The sequence below is a fragment of the Chenopodium quinoa genome, unplaced genomic scaffold (genome assembly GCF_001683475.1).
Source record: "Chenopodium quinoa cultivar QQ74 unplaced genomic scaffold, ASM168347v1, whole genome shotgun sequence".
In the NCBI taxonomy this organism is placed as follows: domain Eukaryota; kingdom Viridiplantae; phylum Streptophyta; class Magnoliopsida; order Caryophyllales; family Amaranthaceae; genus Chenopodium; species Chenopodium quinoa.
The window spans coordinates 7,433,464-7,448,769 of record NW_018742951.1 but is presented as its reverse complement, the minus strand read 5'-3'; the positions used below and the strand labels follow the sequence as shown (position 1 = coordinate 7,448,769).

Sequence of the window (15,306 nt, the reverse complement as noted above, 5' to 3'; positions counted from 1 at the left end):
AATATTTTAAAACAAATATAAAAAGGGGGGGGCGCCTTGGCTGGACGCCCAGCCAGCGGTGGTGGCGCCAGCTGCAGACGCCGCCACCAGTGGGCTGGCGCCAGGGCTGGACGCCACAGCCACGGCTGCGGCGCCTTGAATAAACGCCACAACCGTGGCTATGGCGTCCAGCCCAGGCGCCAGCCAACTGGTGGCGGCGTCTGCAGCTGGCGCCACCACCGCTTGCTGGGCGTCCAGCCAGGGCGCCCCACCGCCGTCACGGCAGTTTTTCCCTTTATTTTTATTTTTTTTTTTTACAAATTGTACCTTGCCTCCTTGGGACATCCTTCCCTCCGCCGCCGCCGCCAATTCCTTGCCTTGCCGCCTCGACATTGCCGTTGTTTGAAATTTTTTTTTTTTTTTAAGAGAGGTTGAAAGAAGATGAGCAATGAGAGTGTGAGTGATGAGAGTGTGAGTGTTTTTTTTAAGGTCAAGGACAATTTTGTCAAACCAAGTGAATTTTGTGGGCTTTATGTAGTAATTTGTGGGCGATGTTTAACAAATCCCTAAATAATAATCGAAAGGTCGGATTATTAAAAAAGAATGGGTTAAAGGTCGAATTATTGCCATGAATTTTTCCTAAAAGTAAATATTTAAGTGATATTATTATATTGGTATAATTGATTTTAAAAATTGTTTTTGAAACGACCTAAAAATTTCTTCACATTCACCGGTCAAAATCAAGCATGTACTGATGTGTTCGTATCAAAATTATTAACCTCAATAATTTTTTTTTATTTAGTTAAGTTCTGTAAACAAGGTATTTAATGCAACTATTATATTGATATAATTAGCTTTATAAACAAAATTTTATCCACATTCAACAACCAAAATAACTAGTTTCCACCAACTTGAACAACCATAGAACTAAAAGAGGACAGTAAGGAAATTACTAAGATAATATGTAATTTGGAAAATAATAATAATAATAAATATGGATGGAATATTCCTCAAGATAACTAGCTTCTTCGGTGGTCGGTTTATCATTTTGCACAATATATAGTATAAAAGATGGTATTGTTGATAGCAAATAGCTAAAGTCATATTATTTTGCACACAACGCATATAGTTGGGGTTACTTTAAGGAAATTTTCCAAATAATAAATGAGAAATGACTAATTTTGTACATATATTATCATGATCTACTAAATGGGAATGGGCTAATAACATAACCAAACTAGTTATTTTCTAATGTGCTATTGTACTGAACGATTAAAGTATATACTTCTTTCAAAAAAAAAAAAAAAAAAAAAACGATTAAAGTATATACTAAGAAAATAGAAATTGGAGGAAAAATAACTAATTAAATTAAATATAATGTCAGTTCATTATACATCCCTATAAATACTCATCATCCTCTTTCATGGATTTTGCCATAAGGGGGCTCTTAACAAGTCTAGATCAAAGGTACGTCATGTTTAACCATGCAGTTTTTTCAACATGAAATTGTTAATATATTTACAGTATTATTATTTATTAATTTTTGTGTTTAAACTGTAGCTTTGTTTACAAATTTTGATTGATGTATATATATTATACGTATTATCCATGATTGGATTGTCCTATAGTACATGATTTAATTAATTTATTGACTATTACATTTAAGGTGAATATTCTTCCAATTTTTCAACATAGAAAAATGGCTAGTTATGCAACAACTTCACTATTGGAACTAGAGGTTGTTCCTACGGTTGCTTACACGAGCAACGACGGCGATGATTGTACGGCGAAAAAGATGACGAAAACTAGTGAAGATGAAGAAATAGAGATTACTCTAGGCCAGAATATGCATGCCTCGTGCCTCGGCATCAAGGAACCCGAAGCTAACGACAAAGTAACCGGAGAAAAGGAGGCATACTTGGCGGGTGTTTTAGCAAGATACAAGAAGAGATGGATTGAGAGGACTCAACACCATCTTGGTGATCATCCATAATCTATTTCTTTGTTTCTAAAATATAATACTATCAGTCTTAAAATACAATAGTACGTGTTTTAATTTAGATTTTCATTATTTGTTGTTCATTTAAAAAGTTAACATTGTGACCAATCCAATAACAATTAAATTAATATATAATGGTAAGATTTGCATCTCACAACCTCACTAAAGATACTTTGAGGTGGGGATTCCCTTCCCCCCAATTTCAAAGACCCGCAAACCTAGGATGAGTACTAAGTAATTAGTTAGCATGCATTTCTATTATATTGTCTTAATCTATATCCCTATATCGTGGTGATTAGATCAACATTTCTATTATATTGTTTTAATCTATATCCATCGTGGTGAATAGATCAGTGCAATAAAAAAATAGTTTAACGATGATAAAGTGGAAAAATTAGGTGGTACATGTAAAAAAAATAAAAAAAATAAAGTAAAAGTGAATAAGTTAAAATGGATCCAAATTCTACCAAGACATAAAAATCATAAAGTATTTTAATTTTATAAGAAGGGTGAAAAAGTAAAAAAGGCTTGTTAAAAATAAAACTAAGTGAAAGTGACTCGAGTGTGAAGAGATTATTAGAAACAAACCCAAATGAAGAATGTTAAAAAAAAAAAATTAATAATAAAAAAAAACAAAAACAAAAACAAGAACGCATGTATAAGCCAAGAAAAGAAGTAAATTACGGAATCATGATTATTGAACATTGTAGTGATTGCTCATAGATGCTTTTTTAGCTTGTTGATTTTGATTGATAAATATAAGTTGTTCGAGTAATCAACTTATACTCTGACTTTATATTAAGTACAAGTTTAGAGACTATTGCGTGCGTGTGCAATATAAGTAATCTATCAAGCTCGATTCTATGTTTTTTCTACAATATTATCTCCTTAATTCTAATTAAAAATATTAGTGGATTTAAAAATTGTTGATAGAATATTATAAAGAAATATGTTATTAAAAAAAATATGTTGATAATGTCATGTAGGCTAAATAATAAAATTTAACTTCCCTCAAAAAAATTTTAAAAAGAAAAGAGAAAGTTTTTTTTTTTTTTGTTTTGTTTTTTTCTTAATTAACCAAGATGGTAGCTTTTTTTTTTAAAGGATGGTAGTTTTTTTTATTCAAAAAAAAAAAAAGTAAACATAAGAGGGGTATTTTGGAAAAGTGAAATTTATCACTCTAAACCCCCTTTCACTTTATATATAGGATATATGTATATGCATGAATTATTTGTAAATACTATTTATTATTTATTTGGTACAATAGTGGTTTTAAAATTTTGCTACATAATACTTGTTGTCGAAGGCTATCCGTTTAATTTGGACTTTGATTATGGAGCTCTTGATGAATTGCAACATTTTTCTTTAAACAACCTCGGTGATCCATTTATTGAGAGCAATTATGGCGTGCATTCGAGAGACTTCGAGGTTGGTGTTCTAGATTGGTTTGCACATCTTTGGGAGATCGAGAAGGAAGAATATTGGGGTTATGTTACAAATGGTGGGACTGAAGGGAACCTTCATGGCATACTTACAGGGTACGTAGGTATGCACGCACGTAGGTTCATGAACCATCTATGTATATTATCATATCTTTCTTTTTTTTAAAAAAAAAAATTTAAATTATTTATACTTTGATACTCGACAATTAACACTCTAATCTGTTCAACTTGTGAAAATAAGTTTGTAAAAAAGAGATGGCAAGCGTGTAACATATCTCCGTGAATTAACGCTCTTGATTAATTAATGGCATTTTAGGAGAGAGGTGTTTTCTGATGGAATTTTGTACGCCTCTAAGGATTCACACTACTCCGTCTTTAAAGCTGCACGTATGTATCGAATGGAGTGCATTGAGATTGAGACTTTAGTCTCGGGTGAGATTGATTGTCTCAATTTAAAAATCAAGCTTCTCCAAAACCAAAGTAAACCAGCAATCCTTAATGTAAACATAGGTAACTCTCTTTTTGCATATACATACTCTTAATCATTGTTCGTTCGTACTAGCAAGTACAAATTTATATATAGCTAATTATGGGACAAGAAATTACATTGCTAATAATGACTATACATTCTAACATCTGATTGTAGGAACTACTGTAAAAGGTGCAATTGATGATCTCGATCTTGTGATACATACACTGGAAGAGTGTGGTTACGCACACAATCGGTTCTATATCCACTGTGATGGAGCCTTGTTTGGTCTTATGTTGCCATTTTTGAATAAAGTTAGTAACAACTACTATGTGCATAATTTAAGAATTTTTTTTAATTATCAAAAATCTATCATTGCATTGCTATTGTCCCACAAAGATGTTTCCGTGTTGTAGAAACTACATAAACTATGATGAAAATTATTTTGCATAACAAATGTAATTAATTAGGTCTTCTTTTTTTTTTCTTTTGAATAAGGAAGGGAAAAATCATTAGAGAAATGCATAATATTTCTCTTATAAAGGGAGGTATAAGAGACTTTTTCATTATTACAAAAAAAATAAAGTAATATTTTAAAAAGGCACATTTTAAACGAGTATATTTTAAATTTTCATTTTCTCACGATGATGTTTACTATAAACAGGCACCCCAAGTCACATTTAAGAAGCCAATTGATAGTGTTAGCGTATCAGGCCACAAATTTGTCGGATGCCCTATGCCATGTGGTGTTCAAATAGTAAGGAGAAAGCATATTAGTGCTCTATCTAGGAATATCGAGTATCTAGTTTCAATGGATGCTACAATCACGGGGAGCCGGAATGGCCATGCCCCTATCTTCCTATGGTATACATTGAGCCGCAAAGGATACCATGGGTTTCAAAAAGAGGTTCGAATGTGCTTGGACAACGCTCTTTACCTCAAAGATCGGCTTAGCGAGGTTGGAGTTAGTGTCATGCTCAATGAGCTAAGCAACACTGTGGTGTTTGAGCGTCCTCAAGATGAGGAGTTTGTGCAACGTTGGCAACTGGCTTGCCAAGGAAATATAGCTCATGCAGTTGTGATGCCAAATGTTACAAGAGAAAAACTCAATATTTTTCTTGACGAACTCGTTGAGAAACGTTCAAAATGGTTCAAAGATGTAGGCAACCAACCTTCATGTGTTGCTTTTATGATAGGCAAGGAGAATTGTGCATGCCCTCTTCACAAAATCACAACTCACAAGTGATGATTTTCTTTATGGCTAGCTAATTTAACTTGAAATAGTTAAGTTGTATCAAAAATAGTTGTATCTTATTTTTAGGAATTAATTATTGTTATTTCCATTAAATTATCTTGAATTATATATTCTTCATTTTGTTTCCATTAGTAAATCGGGAATGTTATAAGGTACTTTTTCCCCACCTCTTCAAATATTTCTAATTATACACAACTTTCACATTTTTCTTAACTACTACAAGCCACTGACAATGAAGACAAAATTAAAAAAAAAAAAAAATCAAAAATCAAAAATCAATAAATTTCCTTCCATTATTCTATTTATAGTTATTGTGTATTTCTAACCACTAACTATTTTACTTATACTACTTCCGTTTTTTTAGTTGACAACATTCTATTATCACGCTTGTCAATGCACAATTTTAACGATTAATATCTCTTATTATAAACATTGTAAAATCATACAAAGTTGATATTAATAAAATATACATTAGGACGATTCAAACAAGATCTTGCATGATTATGTTTTATCGTAGCTGTAGAACACAAAAGTAAGTCAAAGTATAAGTTAGTTATTAATAGTACAAAAGTCAAATGGTGTCAACTAAAAAAAAAAACGTATATTATATACCTCTCTTAATAAGGCTCACCCCTTACAAATTGGCTTAGTAGTTACAAGTTAGTACACAAGAATAATGGTTTTTGATCTGCTATAATTTTTTTTTTTTTCCATTATTAAAAAAATCATCAATATTTTCAACACAAAATAGTAAATGGTTAGCTTGGTGAAATAGGGGGAGCAACAAACATCTTTAAAAATAACAAGACAATCCAGTACAAAGTACAAGCATATGGTTGAAGCACATAAATCTTTTAGCCTTGTTATTGACCTTCAAAACGACTAAGCGAGTATGCCATTTGTAGAAGAAAAAGGGTAAAACATGAATGAACATAGTCATAAAAACTATCATCATACTAAATAATAATAATGCAAGGCCATGTATTATAGCTGGTAATGCAAATTTTTTAACAAGCAGACAAAGATGGATGGGTTTCAATTTATATAGGCACCTCAACCACCACAATGTCCACAAATACCAAATTTAAACGTTATAGACTTAGGATTCGTAAGGTTATCATAGTGTATGAAAACAATCCATCTTCGGTGGACCAAAAGTCTCACGTGCCAAAACCACCAAGCAAAAGACGCTGAAAATCTTCCAGCCAGCCCACTAACCCTTAAACTCGTAAAACCCCAACAAAAAAACGCCGAAATCTCTTTCCCCTGCAACTTCAGCATCGACGCTGATTAGGGGATTTTGCTCCCACCAATCGGAATGCGCCACGTGGGCCAATCAGGTCCTGCCAAGTGTCCACCAGTTGGAACTGTCAGGGTTTGCCACGTGGCACACGCCTATTTGTCCACCCTGAACCTATTATGTCATGACACGTGGCATCCTCCATGCCTAATGGAAAAACCGGCCACCTAGGCCCAACTTCCAAGGGAAGCCCAATCAGCCCTAGGTTAACCTAAACCTAGGATTGACACGTTTCCCAAGGTTATAAATACCTCCCTTAATCCTCATTAAGGGGGAGGACGCACATTTAATACTCTCACCTAGAGAGACCCAATCACTTTTATTTCCGCGTTAATTACTCCTTAATCAAGTACTAACTTGACCGTCGGAGGCGGATCTCTAATCATCCGGAGCATCCGTTTGTTTTGCAGGTACAGGCGTCCGGTTCCAGTCTCGGAATTGTAACTCTCCCGCAGGACATCAGAAAACCCCGAAACATCTTGGCACCGTCTATGGGGAGAGTACTTCTGAGATGGCATCCACGTCTGTACCAACTCCTGAAGAGAGGCGTCCCCTAGACGACCCTCAAGTTCAGTCGGACCATGATACTGAGGAAGAATTTGAAGTTGAAGCTCACACAGCTTCAAACAGGACCCTAAGGGCCCGACGCACCCGTCATACCGAAAGGAGGGAACGGGAACATCTTCAAACTGGACTCAGTGATCCAGCCGGCGCACCGCCTGTTCAGCAGCAGCCGGCTGATGGGTCTGCTCCCATTACAAGAAACGAACTCATGACCTTCATGAGGGGCTTCAAGGGAGAGATTCAAGAATTTCTCAACAAGAAGCCTGCTCTGGCCAAGGAGCAGTCGGCTAAGAAACCTTCCACTTCAGGGAAGAGGAAGCCAGTTCAAGGGCGAGAGGCGACCCCTCATCCTAACTCTAGGAAGTGGGAGCCGTCTGCCCTTGATTTCACAAAGTACCGATTTCCTACTCCAGGAAAGAGGAAACCTGTTCGTCATATTCAGGCGGACGGGTCGAAGAAAACATACACAGATGCTCGGCTATTTCTAGAGCAGAAAAAGAATGACCGATTGTCAGAGTCGGCCTCTACTTCAAACTTCCAAGACAGTCTACGCAATACCTCGATGAAGTATACTTAGTCGCATCATGAGAGTCAGTCAGGCGGCACCTCCCGTCAGTCCGGCTTTCATAGTGACCAGGCGGTACCAAACTTACCATTTGTACCGCAACAACAATATTTTTTGCAGCCACCTCTGTTTGGTGGGCATGCAGCAAAGAATGTCCAACCTATGGACTGGCAGCTACGGTTGCTTAGACTTGGGGAACAGCCGTCGGCCTTCTCCAAGGAAATTGCTGAAGCCGCTCAGCCGACCAAAGTTAAAAATGTATTAGTAGGCGCCTATGACGGCACTACTAACCCAGAAGACCATTTGATGGCATTCACCAACCTGATGTACCTTCAAGGGTTGGATGATCCCACTTGGTGCAAGTGTTTTCCAGCGACTCTCAAAGGAATCGCACAACAATGGTTCGGCAACCTGCCGACTGGTTGTGTGAATAACTTCAGGACGCTTGCTTACTTATTCACCTCCAACTTTGCCATGAACATACCTGCGAAGAAGACGACCCTTGATTTAGGAACGATTCAGCAGGGCTAAAAGGAAGGGCATCGTTCTTACATCAGGCGGTTTAACCTGATGAGAATACATATTCAAGGGTTACCGGAGGAGGTAGCCTATACTGACTTTTTTAGAGGCCTCAAAGACGGATCAACATTCAAATTTGATTTGGTTCGAAAGAGGGTGGCGACTCTTTAAGAGGCCTTGGTTGAAGCGGAAGCCTATATACAGGCGACTGATCTTTGTAGTACAGGAAAACAGTCGGACGGGAAAAGGTTCGACAAAAGAGAGGGACGACAGAAACAGTCGTCGAACAAAGATGAGAAGAAGAGAAAAGAGGTCTAGGCAGCTGATTCCTCTAAACAGCCGGCCCAGAAGAAGAAGAAAGAATTCAAACCATACTCCCCAAAGTATGCGTTTAACAAGGATAGCCAAGCTATCCTAAAGGAAATCAAGGGACGGATCTCAATTGAGAAGCAGGTCCCCATGAAGGGTTCTGCAAGCAACCGGAACCAAGAAAAATTCTGTGATTATCATGAAGATGTTGGTCATCACACCAACGAATGCATCAGTCTCATGCGGTATCTGGACCGCCTGGCTGAGCAAGGCGATCTTGACTCTTATATCAAGAAATCTGCGGGGAACACTTCCTCGAAAAAGCAGTCGGCCAAAAAGAGTCAACAGGCCGACAGCTCTGATACAGATGATGCAGTCGTCTACACCATTGCAGGCGGCTTCTCAGGAGGCGGCCCCACTATTAGGGGCAACAAAGACAATATCAGGCGGCTAGACGTAAATTCCGTTCACCAAGAACGGCCCTCCAAATATTCATTTCCTGAGATTGACATCACTGAAGAAGATCTAGGAGGGGTAAGGGGGCCGCATGACGACCCTATCGTTAGTGAATGTAAAGTGGCCAACCAGAGAGTTGGCCAAATCCTTATAGATACCGGAAGCTCCTCAGATCTTATCAGTAGCAAATGTCTGTCAAAACTAAAATATCAGACTGAGTGCATACATCCGGCATCCCACCCTTTAGTAGGGTTTGGAGGAGGAGTCGTCCACCCAGTGGGACGAGTGGATTTACCCATCCGCCTGGGTGAAAAAGGGGAAGGACGACACATGGTAGTCCGGTTCCTGGTAGTAGAAGAACTCTCGGCCTACAACATGATTCTGGGACGACAATAATTCCAAGGCTGTTATAATCCCATCTCTTATGTTGCTCAAGTTTGAGAGGGATAATGGAACAGTCGGGTCCCTAAGGGGAGATCAAAGGATGGCCCGAGAGTGCTATCTCGCGGATATCAAGCCCACTGTTATGGCCGCTGGGTCAAGTGGTGGAAAAAAAGACCTTGACAATGTCAAGGAGAGTGCGCCTGTTCAAGAAGCAGGCGACAAGAAGAGAAAGGCAGCCCAGACGGGAGCCGCAAGAAAAGACAGAAAATAGAAATCATTGGCAGAGGAGCGGTCGGATGAATTCTGCCCTCAGCCGGCTGGTGAGCATACGGACCTGATCTTAGACGACTCGCGTCCTGACCGAATAGTCAAAGTTGGGACGACTGCTCTGAGAGTCCTGGGTGACGACTTTCACAAACTATTGAAAGAATACAAGGACATCTTTGCATTCGAAGTCCACGAAATGCCAGGCATTAGTCCTAACCTGGCGGTACATAAACTGGTTGTGGATCCGAAAAAGAAGCTGGTAAGGCAGAAGAAGCGGAACCATGGCGAAGAAAGAAGTCAGGCGGCAGCCGCCGAAGTTAAAAAATTACTTGATGCAGGGTTCATTCGGCAATGTTACTTCCCAGAATGGGTTGCAAATGTGGTGCTTGTTAAAAAGCCGAATGGCACCTGGCGAATGTGTGTAGACTAAACAGACTTAAACAAGGCGTGCCCCAAAGACAGTTACCCTCTGCCTAAAATTGATAACCTGGTTGACTCAACAGCCGGCCATGCTTTGATGAGCTTTATGGACGCCTACTCTGGTTTCCATCAAATTCCTTTATGGAAGAAAGATCAGGAGAAGACGGCCTTCGTCACTGATCAAGGGTTATACTGTTACACGGTCATGCCGTTTGGTCTTAAGAATGCCCCGGCCACCTTCCAGCGAATGATAAACACTGTGTTCTTTGATCAGATTGAGAGAAACGTCGAGGCATACATTGATGATATGATTGTCAAGTCTAAGCTTCAGATAGATCATCTGTCGAACCTCCGAGAAACTTTCGCCACACTTAGGCGGCACCATGTCATGCTCAATCCCAAGAAATGTGTATTTAGAGTTGAGTCTGGGAAATTTCTCGGATTCCTTATCAATCAGAGAGGAATAGAGGCGAACCCTGAGAAGGTGCAGGCGGTCATCGACATGCAGTCGCCTCGTACCGTCCGAGAGGTTCAGAAGTTAACAGGTTGTCTGGCGGCCTTGGGAAGATTTCTAAGCCGATCAGGCGAAAAATGCTTATAATTCTTCCAGGCCATTAAGAAGAAGGCAAGTTTTGAATGGGGGCCGGATGCTGAGGCGGCCTTCCAGAAATTGAAAGTTCACTTGCATTCCTTGCCGAGACTGGTCAGCCCTTTGCCCAAAGAAGTACTCTACATGTATCTAGCCGTCTCTGATCATGCGTTAAGCACTGTTCTTATTGCTGAAAGAGACGGCTGTCAGCTACCGGTCTACTTTGTCAGTCATGTACTAAAAAATGCCGAGTTGAGGTATCCCTTAGTGGAGAAATTTGGTCTTGCACTCTTCATGGCTGTTAAAAAATTGAAGCCCTACTTTTTGGCACATACAGTCGTCGTGTATACAGATCAACCTATCAAGCGGCCACTGACCACCATGGAGTCGTCAGGCCGGATGATCAAATGGGCCATAGAAATACAGAGTCTCGAAGTTACTTTCGAGCCTAGAAAAGCAGTGAAGGGGCAAGCCTTTGCTGACTTTATTGTTGAGATGACTCGTCCCCCTGATTCTCGAGATCCAGACCAATTCTGGAAGGTATATGTGGACGGAAGCTCTACTTCAAATGGTTGTGGAGCAGGCGTCATATGTCAGTCGCCAGATGGCGACAGGTACGAGTATGCTCTACGCTTCAGTTTTCAGGCCTCAAACAATGAGGCAGAATATGAAGCTTTACTAGCCGGAATCCGCATGTGCAAGGCGACAGGGGCACGAAAGATAGACGCCTGTTCCGATTCACAATTGATAGTGAGTCAGTATAATGGCGAATACGAAGCAACCCATCCGGCCATGATAAAGTATTTACAGGCGGTACGACAAGCAGTCGGATCCCTTGAAGATTTTCATCTGACACAAGTGCCGAGATCAGAAAACAACCAGGCGGATGCACTTTCAAAATTAGCATCATCCGCCTCTTGTGATACTCCTCGAACTGTTTTTTGGGAAGTAATGGAGAAGAGAAGCATCGAGGAAGACCCTATTGGAATCCTAGACAGAAGCTCAACCTAGATGGATCCAATCAGGGCATATCTTACAGACGGTACCCTGCCGGATGATCATCACCAGGCGGCAGCGCTGAAAAAACGGGCAGCCAGTTTTGAAATAATAAGGGGAGAACTTCACAAAAGAGGGTACCTTCAACCCTACTTAAAGTGTGTTACTCTAGAAAAGGGACGAGAGATACTAGACGATCTTCACTCTGGTTACTGCGCTTCCCATATAGGCGGTAGGTCGCTTGCTCAACGGACAAGGCGGCAGGGCTACTTTTGGCCTACCTTAGAAGCAGATGGAATGGAGATGGTGAAAAAATGTGACAAGTACCAAAGGTTTGGAAAACTAATTCACCGTCCGGCTACTGACCTCACTACCATTCATAGCCCACTACCGTTTGCTAAGTGGGGCATGGATATTCTTGGTCCCTATACACCTGCTACAGGCGGAAGGAGGTACATACTTGTTGCAGTAGACTACTTCACTAAATGGGTGGAGGCGGAGGCTGTAAAGGGAATCAAGACGAAGGATGTAATTTCATTCATCTGGAAAAATGTCATCACTCGGTTCGGGGTTCCCATGTCTATGGTTTTTGATAATGGTCCCCAATTTGAGACGCCTGTTCTCAAAAGCTGGTTGGGTGACCAAGGAATTGCACACCACTTTGCATCAGTCGGCCGTCCACAAGCAAACGGCCAAGTAGAAGCCTTTAATAAAATCATCTCAGACGGTCTCAAGAAAAAGATTGAACGAGCAGGCGCCCTATGGGCGGATGAATTACCACATGTTCTCTGGGCTATTAGGACGACTGAAAAAGGGGCAACTGGAGAAACTCCATTCCTCCTAACCTATGGTGCGGAAGTTGTTCTTCCAATTGAACACTACGAGCCGACTCTTCGAGTAATGCTATATGACGAAGAGGCAAACTGGGATGCCATGCGCCTGGAATCAGACTCACTCCCAGAAAGGAGGGGCAATGCTGTCTTGCGCCATGAAATTTACCGTCTGAGAATGACTAGATCATACAACAAAAAAGTACACAGGCGTCCACTCAAAGTGGGGGACTTTGTACTTAGAAAAATGGAAGCAGTTGGTAGGGCTAATGAGTCTGGCAAATTAACTCCCAACTGGGAAGGACCCTACCGGATCTATGAAGAGGTCAGGGACGGTACCTACCGTCTGGAAACACCAGACGGCCAATCGTTGCCTCGAACCTGGAATGTAGATAATCTTAAGAAATATTTCTTTTGAATGATGAAAATAGTCGAGGGCTACTTAATAAAAGTTTGATGTTTCATTCAATTTTGTACTAAGAGGGGCATGCCTACTGACAAACAGTCGGCTACTCTCCATGTTTAATTTTCATTCTTACCCAAGAGGGGCATGCCTACTGACAAACAGTCGGCTACTCTCCATGTTTAATTTTCATTCTTACCCAAGAGGGGCATGCCTACTGACAAACAGTCGGCTACTCTCCATGTTTAATTTTCATTTTTACTTAAGAGGGGCACGTCGCTTGTTCCACGCAACCGGCTACTCTCCCTTAACAGTTCACCAAGAACTATCAAAGGCTCATGGCTGAAATGATCAGACCAGGCGCCAAGCCAACAGATCCAAATATAAGTTTAATTCGACCTGTCCCAACATTATAGCAGGCGTCCGACGGCATCCATCCGGATGAAATTCGTCGCAGAGAGCAGCTCCCTTTTGGGTGGAACATTGTTCTATAAAATCATTACACGGCACTTATACGACTGTCCAACCAAGACAACCACGTAGCCGTTTCCCGGACAAGGATACCTCTCACTTAACTGACTAATCAGGTCAAACAAGTGTTCGCAGTAACCATCCGTGTCAACCAAACCGACTGAACTACTTGGGATAAGAACAGTCTATATCTTATGAGTTAATAGCCAACAAACATTGGCAAATAAAGGGGAACAACCGGTACCCACCGCTTGAAACCTCTACTACTCAGTCACTCGGCGACTAGGTAACAATTATGTTTACTTGGTCACTCCTTAAAAATTTAGTATGAAACTAAAAAGGTGTTCATACATCGCCTGTTCACACTAGATTAAATGTGGCGGGGAATAGTCTGCCTGGACCGACTCGAGTCTCTAGCTTAAAAAATAAAAAAACAAACAAGGCAGGTAGGAAACCACCTTCCTACTTGGTTGAAGGAGATCCAATCTTTAAAGTGTCCGACTGATCGCTTAGCCTAGAAATAAGACAACCAGTCGTCCAGGGGCATAGGTGGCGTGACTAACTACCTCGTACCTGTCCGCAACTATCGGCCATGCAAAACAGTCGGTATAGTATGCAATTGGATATCAAAGTTTCGATACTTAGCAAAATCAAAACAAATTTGAAACAAAACATTTTTGGCATAAGTAAACATACCCCCGGCCCCTTGGCCGGGTAAAAGATACAAAAAGAAGTCGGTCATTAAGACCGGAAAAATATTCAAAACCCCGGCCCCCTGGCCGGGTAAATAGAAACAAACGGCACGCAGACCGTGAAAAGAAGACATAAAGCTTAAGAAGGGGGCAGATCTTCAATAGTAGCAACTGCCGCCTGGTCAGCACTCTTCTTGTTGGACTCGGCTTTGGCTGCATCCTTCTTCGATGCATTCCCCCCAAGTGGCACAAGCGCCACTACCGGCTCCTCCTCCTCCAACGCCTCGTCCTCAGCAGCCGCCAGGATCTCTTGATTATATCTATCAGAACACTGGCGGTACGTTTTTTCCCAGGAGGAAAAGTCGGCATTGGGGAAGAGGCGGCCCCAGGTCAGGCGCTGGATCTGAGCAGAGTCTTCCATCATCTCTCGGACCAACTCCTTCTTTTCTTGCTCGGCCTTTTCCGAGAGCTCCTGAGTAAGACTCTTCTCCTGGGTCACCAAGCGCTCCTTAACGTGTGCCAAGGATTTCTCCAAGGTGTCGTATGAGGACATTTTTTGGCGAAGAGGTCTCAGCTCGGCCTTGAGATTGTTGATGGTCGCCTCCAGCTCACTATTTTTCTTCTAGGCCGCCTCTAACTGAGCCCGGATAGCAGAAGTAGCCTGTGCCTGATAATAAAGAATATCAATTGTCAAAACCTCATTTTGGGCAATTTGAAACATTGCCTTATCACAGTCAGAGGTGGCCATAGCTTTTGCAGCCTTTACCTCTTTGTTCTTCCTGTCAAGCGGCTTGCAAAGGCCGTTCACTCGGAGCAGGGCCTAAGTAAAAGGGAACAGGCGTCAGTTTCCAAACAAAAAATAGGCGTCCTGGAATTTAAATAACCAAAAATATGCTAAGTATACCTCAGCAAGGACCCCTGCAATCCCGTCTAGGTCAAGGGAGCCGACACCCCTGACCGCCTCCCTCTCAGCCGGAGGGACGGCTTTGATCATAGACTTGGCCACCTCGACCAAGTCTGGCTCCTGAGGGCCGGCTGCATCAAGCATAACCAAACGGGTTAGACCTAGTAAAGAAGGGAGCAAGTCTAAAATCATAAGGACAACTTCATACTTCTAGGCGGCCCGATTGGAGTTTTAGAAGGAGTGGACGACTGTTTCTTAGCCGTCGCATGTTTCCTGGCAGTACCAGGAGAGCTCGCAACAGTCGTCCTTTGGGTCTTGGAGTCCGGCTGTTGGGAAAAAGAGGCTCTTGGAGTGCCCGTCTGAAAAAAAAAAAAAAAAAAAAAAAAAAAAAAAGGTTCGAAGCTCACCAAGGGCGCCCCCTTGTTGGGGGAGTCGGTTGAGGATTGTTGCATGATGGAGGCACGCAACATGGCCGCCGCAGTCTTGGAGGAGG

The 15,306-nt window shown here is 41.4% G+C and overlaps 1 protein-coding gene across 1 annotated transcript; it reads left to right on the top strand.

The window, feature by feature from the left end:
- The first annotated feature begins 1,653 nt into the window (after nt 1-1,653).
- Nucleotides 1,654-5,525, top strand: LOC110728448 (serine decarboxylase-like). The gene is made up of 5 exons (XM_021908092.1): nt 1,654-1,958; nt 3,285-3,516; nt 3,737-3,930; nt 4,067-4,203; nt 4,554-5,525. Exons 1-5 carry the CDS (start codon nt 1,679-1,681, stop codon nt 5,133-5,135), a joined length of 1,425 nt encoding a protein of 474 aa, XP_021763784.1. The 5' UTR covers nt 1,654-1,678; the 3' UTR covers nt 5,136-5,525.
- Nucleotides 5,526-15,306: the final 9,781 nt, after the last annotated feature.